Source organism: Heterocephalus glaber, unplaced genomic scaffold, assembly GCF_053883595.1.
Source record: "Heterocephalus glaber isolate CG9 unplaced genomic scaffold, H.glaber_assembly_v1.0 deba00001757, whole genome shotgun sequence".
NCBI classification, from domain to species: Eukaryota; Metazoa; Chordata; class Mammalia; order Rodentia; family Bathyergidae; genus Heterocephalus; species Heterocephalus glaber.
Window position 1 is genome coordinate 1,498,991 of NW_028258454.1, and position 13,027 is coordinate 1,512,017.

At 43.9% G+C, this 13,027-nt stretch overlaps 1 protein-coding gene across 7 annotated transcripts in view; it reads left to right on the top strand.

Annotated features, from left to right (window-relative positions):
* The window catches only part of Dmgdh (dimethylglycine dehydrogenase), a 70,370-nt gene that overhangs the window by 28,807 nt on the left and 28,536 nt on the right, over positions 1–13,027 (top strand). For all 7 annotated transcript variants that reach the window (XR_002391052.2, XM_021248575.2, XM_087201172.1 and 4 more), the window contains 7 exons: positions 191–360; positions 660–813; positions 2,642–2,807; positions 5,265–5,395; positions 6,792–7,009; positions 8,436–8,593; positions 11,276–11,335. Coding sequence is in view for 6 of the 7 variants with exons in the window: in XM_021248575.2 (XP_021104234.1) it covers positions 191–360; positions 660–813; positions 2,642–2,807; positions 5,265–5,395; positions 6,792–7,009; positions 8,436–8,593; positions 11,276–11,335 (1,057 nt within the window). In the remaining variant the exon portion in view is untranslated. The remainder of the gene's footprint in view (positions 1–190; positions 361–659; positions 814–2,641; positions 2,808–5,264; positions 5,396–6,791; positions 7,010–8,435; positions 8,594–11,275; positions 11,336–13,027) is intronic.

Sequence of the window (13,027 nt, forward strand, 5' to 3'; positions counted from 1 at the left end):
AGTCAGGCATGCTTAATTTGGATGCCTACGTGTCCATTTTAAAGGGAAAAATGGATAGCATAAAGATTATGTTACTTTATGTCCTGAATAGCACAGAACACTCCAACTTGGAGGCCCTGTAAACTATCTGGACATGTGTTTTCACTTGAAAACAACATGTGAAGATGACTGGGTGTCTCTGGTTTGCAAGGTACGGCATCATCCACGCTGGTGGGGCTGGGAAGTACCTCAGTGACTGGATCCTGCAGGGAGAGCCTCCTTTTGACCTAATAGAACTGGATCCCAACCGCTATGCCAAGTGGACCACAGCTCAGTACACCGAGGCCAAAGCCAGAGAATCGTATGGATTCAACAACATTGGTGAAGTACAGATTTGCAGTTGTACAAAGTATTTGCAGCATCTTTAGATGTTCTTTATTATGGTCAGGGACCCTAACAGTATCATGCTTTTCCTTAATTATTGTAATTTTTAAATAACTTTTCACTTTATCCCTTGATGATTAATGTAAATGACAGCTTTGATTTTTACATAAATCATACACACACACACACACACACACACACACACACACACACACACGTACATCTGGCTTTTAAGTCCGGTATTTTCTAACTCCCTTCGAAGTCTTGTCATTTCGAGTGCCAACTCTCCTTTCCAGTTGGCTACCCTAAGGAAGAGCGCCTCGCAGGGCGGCCCACACAGCGAGTCAGCGGGCTCTACCAGGCTCTGGCACCCAAGTGCTCCATGGGGTTCCACGCGGGCTGGGAACAGCCAAACTGGTTCTACAGACCCGGCCAGGACACTCAGTACAGGTGCGTGAGCAGCTCAGCCTCAGGTGCTGGCAGAGGGTGAAGCCACAAAGAGTGAAGACACAACAGAGAGGTGCTGAGCCCCCTCTCACCCAAACCATCTGTTCCTGTGAAAGCTGTTTTCCGGGACGAAGGCCTGTATCTGCCCATAGGGCAGTGGCCCACACTGGGGACCCATGTACCCGGAGAGGTCCAGGAGCAGGCCTGGCAATGCCGCTTTCACTCTGGAATTTTTGCCAGAAAATCAGAGGACTGTCCTCACTCTGCCAGATCCCTCTTCCCCATGACCTCAGCTGCCTTTTGCCCTTTAGGATCTTGGTCGAATCACAGAGCATGAAACCTCAAAATGAAAGTGACCTGGAATTTGACTTTCTGCTCATCGTGAACTGAACTAGCTCAAAGTGTCTGCCTGATAGCATGTATGGTGTGTGCGTGTGTGCATATTCACACAAAGCCGTGCAAATCATGTTCCTGGTTGATAAATTAGGGGAGAAGATCATTAGCTTAGCATTTCAAGTTAAGCTAAGGCATAAAACAAGCCATCAGAACAGTGCTGTGAATCCCTGTAGAGCACCATGTGTCACACTGTACTTGAGATTAATCGTGATTATGTATTTTTTCTCATAAGAATCCATAAACCAAGGGAAAACAAGTAGCAAATCTAAAAGTTGTTATCTTTGTTTTCGGGCTGCCATTTTGCTTCTGTAAGTAGTTTTAATGTCTACATGAAAATCAGATCTAAGTGATATGAAGAATATTGAGCACTCAGCTATAGATGCACTCATTTGGGCTCCATAGGGAGCCCATTTCAGTTATTTGGTGGCCAGATACTGGTTTGGATTTTTTCTAAATGACTCAGATAAGTGCCAGCTCTATTTTTCACTTTGTACTTTTTGGATCTGACCTGAAATTCTTCTACCATTTTAATAATTAAGCTCCTGAGAACTCATTTTGCCGACCCAGCATCCTGCTCTGAAGTTAACATACCACATTAGAAGTCTGCTTTGTGAACTAGAAAGGACATTTCGCAATGTGCCAGGAGACCTTTGTTTAGACCCAGCCCTATCATTAACTAATGCAAAGGTCTTGGAAGTTATGCTATACCTTTTCTTTGAAAATATGTCTAGGTTTGGTGGTGTGTGCTTATGATCCCAACACTCTGAGAGGCTGAGGTAGGAGGATCTCAGGTTCAAGCCCAGCCTAGGCAACTTAGCAATTTAAAGAGATCTTGTCTCAAAACAAAAAAACAAAAAAGGGCTAGAGATGTAGCTCAGTGAAAACCTTCTAAGTTCAAATCCCAGTACCCTCCCCCAAAAAGATGGTGGACCAGATAGCCTGGCAGCCTGTTGCACTGTAAACCACAGAGCTCTGTCCCAGTGTACAGCATCCGAATCTGGATTCTTAACAAGTTCAGTTGACTTGCATTTGCATTAGCGCTTGGGAAGCACTGGACTAGACAGCTCCCTCTCCCCTCCAATATTCTGATTTAATTAGGCCCAAGCACTGGTATTCGAAAAATGCTCCCCTGGTGAATTTAATACACCACCAGGGTGGGAAGCTGGTGACTGGTGCTCACCTCCCAGCCTGGGAACCCACACGTTCTGTCTTACATTCCAGTTAACTAACACTTTGTTTGCTATGAAATGGGCCAAGTGAGTAACTTTAAAAGGCAGAGCCCAACATATTGATATATGATTTGCAAATAATTAACATTGCATCTCTTTTCCCCAAAAATAGGATTTTCTATACAGGTAAAGTTTATTAAAATATCCTCATTCTGCCCTGTTGGGCTGTGAGAGAAAGTGTTTTATAACACTGAACACTGTTTCAGGCCAAGTTTTCGCCGCACAAACTGGTTTGAGCCGGTGGGCTCTGAGTATAAACAAGTTACGCAAAAGGTGGGAGTGATTGACCTGACTCCGTTTGGCAAGTTCCACATCAAAGGCCAGCACTCCGTGAGGCTGCTGGATCATCTCGTGGCCAATGTCATTCCCAAGGTAAAGAGCCAAGGTCCAGGACTCTCGCCCCTTTGACTCTCCATCCTCTCATTTTTACTTCCAAAAGTCAAAATCCAGTATGCTATTTTAGTTCACGTACTGATATCTGTGTGAACACCAGAACTCTTCAATGGAGAGAATATAAGCTACTTTTCAAATTTAAATTTTTGTTGAGTGATTTACTGTATCATCCAAGGACCTACTGACTTTGCTTAATTATGTCAGTGGGAATTTAAAACTGACTACAACTGGGCCAGACATGGTGACATCCCAACATTTGGGAGGCTGAGGCAGGAGGATTTCTTAGAGTTTAAGGGCAGTCTAAGTATATAGCGAGCTCAAGGCCAACTTGAACTACATAGTGAGACCCTGCCTCAAAAATAAATAAATAAAATTTTAAAATTGACTGAAATTGAATGTGTAGTTTTTTGCTTTTTTTTTGTACTGGCTATCAAACTCAGGGCCTTGAGCTTGCAAGGCAGGTGCGGTGCCGCTGAGGTAAATCCCCGGCCCCAAAAGTGTAGATTTTTTTTAATGGTTAATGGTAGTTTTGCTAAAAAATTTTTTATTACTACATATTGAATGTATATATTAACATTTTTTGTTTTGGTTTTTTGAGACAAGGTCTCACTATGTAGCCCAAAGGAGCTTCCAGAGTGCTAGAACAATGGGCAAATGTCATCTGGGATTTTCTTTTGGTGGTGGTGCTGGGGTTTTGCTGTGTTGTCAAGGGTCGTCCTGAAATCTTGGGCTCAAGTGATCCTCCTGCTCAGCCTCTGAAGCAACTGGAACTAGGCACACACCACCATGCCTGGCTACATGTGTATCTATTTTTTCAAAGCCATTTTTATGAAAATCCTGTGACAATGAATAGATGGCAAACTCTTGTAGCTAATTAACTCCTCCAGCTTGCTAGATGCAATTTTTTTTTTTGTTTTGTACTGGCGATTGAACTCAGGACTTTGCACTTGCAAGGCAGAAGTGATGCCACTAAGCTAAATCCCTACCTGCTAGATACTATTTTTAAAGTCCAAATATACCAGTCATCCAGGACCAGAGATGGTAGTGCATTTGTAACTAGCATCATTATTTTCATTTCTAAATCCACTCAATGAAGGTGCAGCCTTTGGAAAAACAGCAGTTCTTACTAGTAGTTTGTTAGTGGAAGGGGATTTTTTTGTTCTCCTGGATTTTCACATTTCACAGTGAGCCACTGCCTGCAGAAGCTGAGCCCATGGACACACAACTGTAACCATTGCTGGATTATACATATCTTCAGCCTCTTGCTCTGAGTTGTTCATTGAAACACAGGCAGATTAAGGAGCTCAAGGTTCCTGAGATAAATAATAAGTCCAGCTGTCAGAGGCAGAGCTCTTCAGAGAAAACCAGTCTGCACTCTGCTGGGATCGCCAAGGCTTCCCTGGTGTCTATGGATGTGGAGTCCCAGACTGTCAAAGTGGCTTAGGGCTATTGGCTCTCTGTCTGCCTCACTGTCTGCCCTTGCTTGTCATGCTGTGGGGCAATTTGAGAGAGATGCTCAGGATGAATTCTCCATAGCTCCTGCAGCAACCTAACATAGGGCAGCTTGGGAAGGCAGTCAGAAGGTATGCACTTAGGGCTTCTGAGGCCCCACTCTGCATGGTCTGTGAAGGATAATTTCACTTGGAGGTTAATGACTCTGTTCTGCTTCCAACTGGCTGAGTGACCTCAGGTCTCTTACAGTGTCCTTGGGCCTCAGTTTCCTCATCTTTGTATTTCTACAGACATTGTTTATCTTTAGAAAGTTATGGAGAATTGGTTGGGAGTGGTTGTAAGCAGATCTTTTGTTCCAATCTCAAAGGGAAAGTGAAAATCAATAATTTAATACAGTTTGCACCATATAGCATCTACCAAAAGTATTAATTTTGATAGCAATGTCAGCTTGAAGGTACCGAAGTGCATCATTATAGATTACAATTCCAATTTAATGAGAACATTCTTCAGGCTGATATGTTTGAGTCTTATTCCCTTTTGGAAGATGTAGACAATGGGTGGTTACTGCATGATGTTTAATTCTGTCATGTAGTATTGTTGATGCACAGCTGGTGCTAAGCTGATCTTTGTTATCTTCCTGGGCCTGCCCTTAGGAGCCACCCCACTGGGGGAAAACCACCTGTCTGTCCTGCAGTGTGGCCCTGGGAGGCTCCAGGTCTGCTGGGTGTCCCAGCTCCTCCAGGTTGGGCGAGTGGCTACCCACTGAAACTGATCCCAGAAGTGTAGTTTTTATGACAGCTTTGAATGATTGTTTAAGATGAGACTGCTAAATTAATCTTGGGCTTACATAGTTCATACAATTGATATAGATGATAAGAGTAGGAGGCATTTCCATGTTAACACCCATGTTTTTACTTATATATGTCTTAAAAGAATCATAAGGTTTTCAATTCACCCTAAGTCCTTTTGAATTATTTGGTGTAGGTGGGCTTTACAAATATAAGCCACATGTTGACACCCAGAGGTCGTGTGTACGCCGAGCTGACTGTCTCCCACCAATCCCCTGGCGAGTTTCTGTTAATAACTGGTTCTGGATCCGAACTTCATGATCTTAGGTAAGCACACAGCTAATAAGAATGCTCTGTATGCCAGGTGTGGTGGTACACACCTGTAATTCAGCACTGTAGGAGGCTGAGACAGGAGGATCCCAAATTGGAGCCCAACCTGGGCAGTTCAGCCCAGGCTGTCTCAAAAATAAAGTTAAAAAAGAGAACATTTTGTACAGATTACGTATTGGCTCAATTTTACATTGAGTTTTCCTTTGACAGTACTTGAAGTACAGCTTTAATTCTTCCTTTAACTTTGCCCCTTTTTTGGGAAACATTTGAAGGCCCTGCCCCCCTCCAAACGCCCCATGCGTTGGGTTTCCTGGTTCTAATGATGTTAAGTTCTGTTTAGGAGACATGGCCAGTGTGCTGGAACTCCTTTTGAACACTACCTTAATCAGTTCTCCTCATACTTTTCAAAGTATGCATTGTGCTCATTTTCAGGTGAGGAAGCTGCAGTGTGGCTGAAGTGGCTCAAGCCAGACCACCTGCTTCCAACCCCTCGATTCGCTGCCCCTCAGAGCCCCTCTCTGTGCTGCCCAGCCTCCAGCTAAACACGGCCCTGCCAAATTGGGCCTCTTTGTGGGTCTTTGTCTATTAGAAAGTCTGTAGTCTTTGATGCTCCAAAAATGCTTAGAACACCGTTACCTAACACATGCTCACTCGGACAGGGCTTTGCCATGGTTATAAAATGATGCACATCATCTGCTTTTGTGCAAGCTTTGCCTCAGTCCACTCAAACCCTTTACCATAGACTTGCATAGCCCAGGGAATGCTCAATAAATTATAACAGGGGGTCAACTGGGCTCCCATAACTCATCAGGGCTTAGAAACTGAAACCGGAGTTTTTAATCTTTTCCTTGTGATCATCAGAGCAATTCTGTGTCTGGTGGCAGGCACGTATCAACCTTCAGCAACTCAAGTGTGCCTCCTGCATGTAACCATTAGAGCAAATTTAGGTTTCAGTTAATTTTTGAAGACTGAATCATTACTTTATTTATTTATTTATTTTTGGTACCAGGGACCAAACTTGGGACTTTCTGCTTGTGAGGCAGGTGGCGGAACCACTGATTTAAATCCCCAGCCCATGAATCACTACTTTAAATGTAATAGAACTGTCACTATTTTTTTTTTTTGGTACCAGGGATGGAACTTGGGTCCTTGCGTTTGCAAGACAGGCAGTGGAACGACTGAGCTAAATCCCTGGCCCTATTTTTTTTTTTAAATCATGTGGCAGAGCTTGTTTAAATGGAAGGATCCTTCTGTACTGTTTCAAAATCAGGTGTTTGTATACAGTGGTCCTCTGGGGCCTTTCTGGTAATTCTAGACACCAAGCCTGCCTTCAGGGAAATAGGACAGCAGCAGCCCCACAATATTCAACACAGTGTTTATGACTCAAATACAGATGGATTGAGGAAGTAGCCAACAAAGGTGGATATGATGTTGAGATTAGAAACATAACCGATGAGCTGGGTGTCCTTGGAGTTGCGGGTCCACACTCAAGGAGGGTCCTTCAGAAGCTGACCTCTGAAGACCTCAGCGAAAGTGCTTTCAAGTTTCTGCAAAGCAAGTCCTTCAAGGTTTCTGGCATTCCTGTCACTGCTATTAGGATATCGTATACCGGTAAGAGCCTCGAGACAGCCCAGAATAAATTTCTCACTTTACAAGGAGCAGCCAGGAGAAATAGGTGTGTGTGGACACACACACACACACACACACACACACACACACACACACTCTCTCTCTCTCTCTCTCATGAGTCTGTGTGATTTGGCAGGAAGATTTCTTTTGCTCAGCTCTAAGATGAGTCTGCCTACTCACTCGGAGGCTCGAGTGTGTTTCCAAAGATTTGCATTTGTTGCTCCTGTTTAAAACAGTACAAAAAGAAAACAGGAAAAGGACGACTGTCAGGATAGCTAGAAAGTCCAGGCCAGCAGCCCTATCAGGAGCAAGGGTCTCCCTTAGAGGCCGCCTTGAATGTGTTGCTTTCTATTGCTTTCTCTTCAGCATTACCAGTGGGGCGTCTTTCTCCCCAGACTGTATGCTCACTAGGAAACCTCTGCCTTGCACTAGCCTTGCACGTGGAAGGCATCTGACACAGAGTGCTCTTTGTTCCCCATCATGCCCTGGGTGGACTCCTGCCTTCCTCACCTCTTGGCCCCTGTGCTGAAGGGGAGCACTGTGCCCAAGCTCGGTCGCTACCACTGGGCACTGGGCTGGTGGTGTCCTGGTGTCAGCCCCTGATGATGGGGACAAGGAGAATACTGTAATCTCCCCTGGAGGCTACAGACCTCCCCTGGGCTTCTGCTCTGAATGTTCCCAACTTCTTGAACCAAACTGGGGGCAAATCATGATCAGAATAAAAATAAGCAGAATAAAAACTAAGCAGGACAGTTTGGGTTTCTTTTTTCTTTTGCTTGCTCACTGACCCCCACCCCAGCCCTAATGCTGAAGAAAGTGACTGAGTAGGGAAGGAAGGACGAGAGGGAATCCAAGGCCACAGCCCTCACACAGTGCAGAATGGCTGAGTAATTCTCAGCTGACTGGATTTTTTTTTTTTTTTTGGTACTGGGGATCAAACTTGAGTCCTTCCGCTTGCAAGGCAGGCGGAACCACTGAGCTAAATCCCCGGCCCTGATTGGATTTCTAAGCCTTGTGACTCCTGGGCAGGGGCCTGGTAGTTGGGTTGTCTATCTGTATAAAATATGCCAGCCTAATTAGTCTCCTAACTGGTTATCCTGAAATGGCCCACAGTCACCCCTCACTGTGCACTAGGCTCGCCCCGCATCCCCTTCTGTCCGCCTCACTCGGGATAGGAGCATCCTGTAGCCCAGTGTGCCTGGTCAGGGTCACTCGCAGATGCACCCGGTGTGGCGGCTCCTTGTGGTGGGGTCTTGTGGAGAGTTTTCATGAGCTTGTCTTTTAAAAACCAATCATGTCTCCATTGGAAACAAGGAGTCTCCCCTCTCGTTTGGGTTTTAGCTCGCGCACACTGACCGGGTGGGTGGTCACCACTCTTACTCTGTGTGGCCCTGTGGGTCTCTTTCAGGAGAGCTGGGCTGGGAGCTGTACCACAGGCCAGAAGACTCGGCACCACTCTACGAGGCTATCATGAACTCGGGCCAGCAGGAGGGGATCGACAATTTCGGAACCTATGCCCTGAACGCCTTGAGACTGGAGAAAGCTTTCCGCGCCTGGGGGGCTGAGGTTTGGGATGCTGGTGGCTTCATTCAGAGTTCCTATTTCCCTCAGATGTTTGCGTGAGGGTTCTGTTTAACACTGGTTCTGGCTGAAAGAGCAATTACATATTAGACACCTTTATTTACAGGGGAACAGTGGAAAGTTCAGTGGGATTCCAACATTAGGTTTTTTTCTGTCTCCATTCGCCCCATGAGACAGGGAGCTCTGTGTGTGACTGGGGGGATCAGGCCCCTGTGGGAGGCGAGCCCCACCTTCACATTGTCTTCTCTCCATGCTGCCCATCCTCATTTTCTTCTTATCTTGTCCTTTTGGGCGAATTACTTCTTTCTTTCTGAGGGGTGAGGCCATTAGTCCTGCATGTGCAAGTCTAGGCCTCCTCCCCCAGTAATAAAAAGAGTGTCCACTTGTGTCGTGCTTTAGCCATTCACACAGTTTCATAGGCATGATTTTATTTGCCTTCTCAATTGTCCAAGAAGTTTCACCATTGCTCCTATTTTACATGGAGTCCAGGGAGATTCAGTGAGCCTCTTGGTTCAAATTACACAGCATGCAGCCAAACTGGGGTTTCAACCCTGTCCTCTCGTTTTACCAAATCTCCAGTGTGGCAGCCCTCTAGGTCGGTGGTGGCAAAGCTATGGCATGTGTGCTGCAGCAGGCTGTTTATTATCACTGAAAGCTCGAAAAGGTTCGCCATCACTGCTGTAAATGCTCACCCTTTGCAAATTTGTGGTTCTCTCCTTGGAGGCAATGAGGTGAGATTCAGAGAGGAGATTCTGGAGTCTGAATTTATCCTCTACAGCATACTGGCTAAGGGGCCTAAGCCCCCAGAGCCTCTGCCTTTTTATATGAAGGACTATGTATCCTACAGAATTATGTTACAGGTAGTCTTTAAAGGGCCAAGCAAAATTTCAAATGCATTGTGAATTAATTAATCTAATTTAAAATCTACTTCGAAGGCCCAGGCAGGGACCCTTGAGGATTGAGACTGAGTGCAAGCAGGTGGCTTCTGAGGGGAAGTCAGTGAGCAGAGCTCTGGGAGAGTAAAGGGCCTCAGGCATCTTCTCCAGGAAAGGTGCTCTGTTAATGTGCCTTGGGTTTTGTTTTATTGTTGTTTCCCGTATTGGGCTTGAACCCAAGGCATTTGCTGAGCTACATCTCCAGTCCTAAAAAACAAAAAACAAAAAAACTCACTAAGTTGCTAAATTGCCAGTGTCCAATTTATGATTTTCCTACCTCAGCCTCCCACGGTCCTCAGATTATAATGCCTGGCTTGTTAGTGTTCTTTTGCTGGACACCTGGGCTGGCCGCCCAGCGAGAAACACAGGCCGGCTCTGTTCCATGGGCCCAGGAATGAAGCAGCAGAAGCAGCCCTTTGATCGCTCTGCGCCCTCTGCCCTTGCTCCACCTTGCTCTTCCGCACCTCCTCTCGAACTCTTCGCCTTCTTGGGTCACTCAGGTTTTCCAGCGGTGCCAGCGCTCCCTCTAGTGTTCTGACAGCGATCATGCTTCTCTGCTTTTTTCCTTGAAAAATTCTGAAATTAAGCAGATAAAACATACTTTTAGATGTGGCGCAAGTGCAAGGACCTGAGTTCGATCCCCGGCACCCCCCCCCCGCCCAAAACCTTTTAGAGTGGTTCAAATTGATTAAGAGATGTGAGGGACATTTTTATGGTCATGTGAAATAATCTTATGCTCACTTGGTTCATGTAAGTACTGTGCTGTCTTTTAAAGTTGACTCCTTTTAAGTCAGGAGTCATGGCACACGCCTGACATCCCAGCTACTTAGGAGGCTGAGCCAGGAGGATCACAAGTTCAAGACCAGCTTGGGCTACTCTTCGAGATCCTGTCTCAAAATAAAAATTTTAAGAAATGGGCCGAGAATATAGCTCAGCAGTAGAACACTTCTCTGCTATGCACAACACTTTGGATTCAGTCCCCAGCACCACAAAAATAAATAGATAAGCAGTTTGACTTCTTTTAGACAGAGCCCTTATAGAAAAGAAAATGAAGTTTTTCTCTTCTTGAACTTTTAAATTAGTTTCAGGACTAGTGGGTGCTGGCTTTTAGCCCTGAACTGACGTATATGGTTCAGCCCTGTCTGAGAAGGTTAAGAACCCTGTTCTTTCATGGTCCTTCCCTGAACTCCATAGAAGACATTTCCCTACTACCTGCTTCTCCCTTTCCTTATCCTGGCTCTTGGCTAATTGCAAGATAAATAAATTTCTTACAGACTTTTTCAAAACCTAATTATATAAAATTATTACATACATTTGGGACAGTCTTGTTTGTGGAAGGGACACAGTGTTTATCCTTCAGATATTTATTAAAATGAAAGAGCTATGCAAACAAATCCTGAGATTCAGTTTCTATGTTTGCTATATTCAAATGATCATATTTGCTGAAAGGCTATGTTTGAATTTTGAATTAAAAAAAAACTATTCTAGAGAGCAGTCCATAATTTGCCTTTTTCAGCATCTATATTCAAATATCACAAAGTGTTCTTTCTCCTAAAAAGATGACACATGAAAGTGATGTTACCAAAATGATTAGTACTCATGTAAGATTTAAAATGTGTGTTTTCTGGCCAGGGATTTAGCTCAGTGGTTCCCCTGCCTGCCTCGCAAGTGCAAGGTCCAGAGTTCAATCCCCGGTACCAAAAATAAAATGAAATGTGTGTTTTTCTTTTAGATGAACTGTGATACAAATCCCTTGGAAGCTGGACTGGAATATTTTGTCAAGTTAAACAAGGTAAGTTTACATTCCAAAGTGTGCTTGAAGTAAATATTAAAATGCTAACACTGTTTTGTGACAGAGCCATGCTTTAAAACTTAACCAAGTGCAATTATGGGAAAAATCGGTTGTGCAAAAGCTTATTATGAGGCTAATTTATTATAGCCCAGTTCATTTATACAACTCTTACAAATATAAAAAGAGTGCTCATTGTGCAGTGTCTGAGAATTACTACAAAAGAACTTAACAGAATCCATAGTTGTTGGTAGTACTGAAGGGTGGGGACAGCAGCTGCTGGTCCAAATTAAACTGTCCTGCCCTTGATACATGAATCAGGCTAAGGAAATGTTAATGTCCCTATATCAGTCCCCCAATGCTGAGCTAAAATGTTAACATAAAATGTGTATATTTATAGTGCTAGATTTTAGGAAAAAGAACCATCTAAAGGGTTTTAAAGGGAATAGCTTCTGTACATTTTTCCATGGCTTTTATTTTTATGATGTACCATCTGCCTCCAGACCAGAGAAAGCAGGTGCTGGGATTTGGGCAGAGCCTAGCAACAAATTGCTCCTTCCAACAACAGAAGTTTTCCTTTGGCTCTGGAAAATAAGGATAAAAACACCTGACTCGAAAGCACTGAAGTTCTGTTGTTGGTCACCAGTGAATAGATGGAGAGCTGATTCTTTTGTTTCAGTGTTTAGATATTATTGTTTTGGGACAAGGCCTACATAAATGGTCTCTTTGTGTTGAAATTGGATTCTTAAGACACTTTATGATTACCAGCAGGTGTGGATTGTGTATTTATTAGCTCTTTTAAATGACATAATCAAACAATCAAAGTCTGGCCTGAAGAACGTGGCCTAATAGGTACTAATTTTGATTAACTGCCTGTCTTCATGATTTCTGAATTGTTAGTTCTCATTCAGGCATCACAAAGTTAATCCTTAATTATTTTATTGTATAAAGATCCACATAGACTATAGACTTGGCCCAGGCAAGTTTTTCTAACTATGTCAGTTTGGTTGGTTAGTTGGTATCAATCTAGTCACAGCCATGCATGATAATTTCTAAGACTGGTGAATAGATTGGATCAACTTTGTGTAGATCCTATTTGGTGGTTTCACAGCAACTTTGGCTTGATTTCATATCACCATATAATGTGAAACAGGTTCCTGAAAAACTTATTAACATTACAAACTAAGCTATGTAACTTCATATTCAAGTCCCAAGCCTAAAAAGTAAAATCTTAGACACTTAAAGTACAGGAGGTATTCCCTTTAAAGCCCTTTAGAAGGTCTCACATACCTTTTTCAGAATAATATACTGCAAGTCTATATTGCTTTGGAAATCAATGCAATATGAAAATAGAAGCTACACCCAGTGCAGAGCAGTATTTGATACCAAAATCCTAAAACTCTGGCATTTCGTTCAAAAGCAAATAGGTAGCATTCCTTGCTTGGTTCTTAAGCATTTACATGATGATTATATAAACACAATGAGAAGAAAAGTGAGGGAGGCAGACTGTCAGGCTAGATCCCTGAAGACCACCAGCACCCTCCTCAGCTGAGGGCATGGGAACCAAGGCAGATGGGCAGAGAGGCCTGGGAGGCCTCCTGGGGCCAGGTTGCATGCACACCTTTTTCTACAGCGTCTCAGGTGTGAACTGTCCAGGAATCTCTGTGTTTTAAACAGAATTTGTATACACTCCCT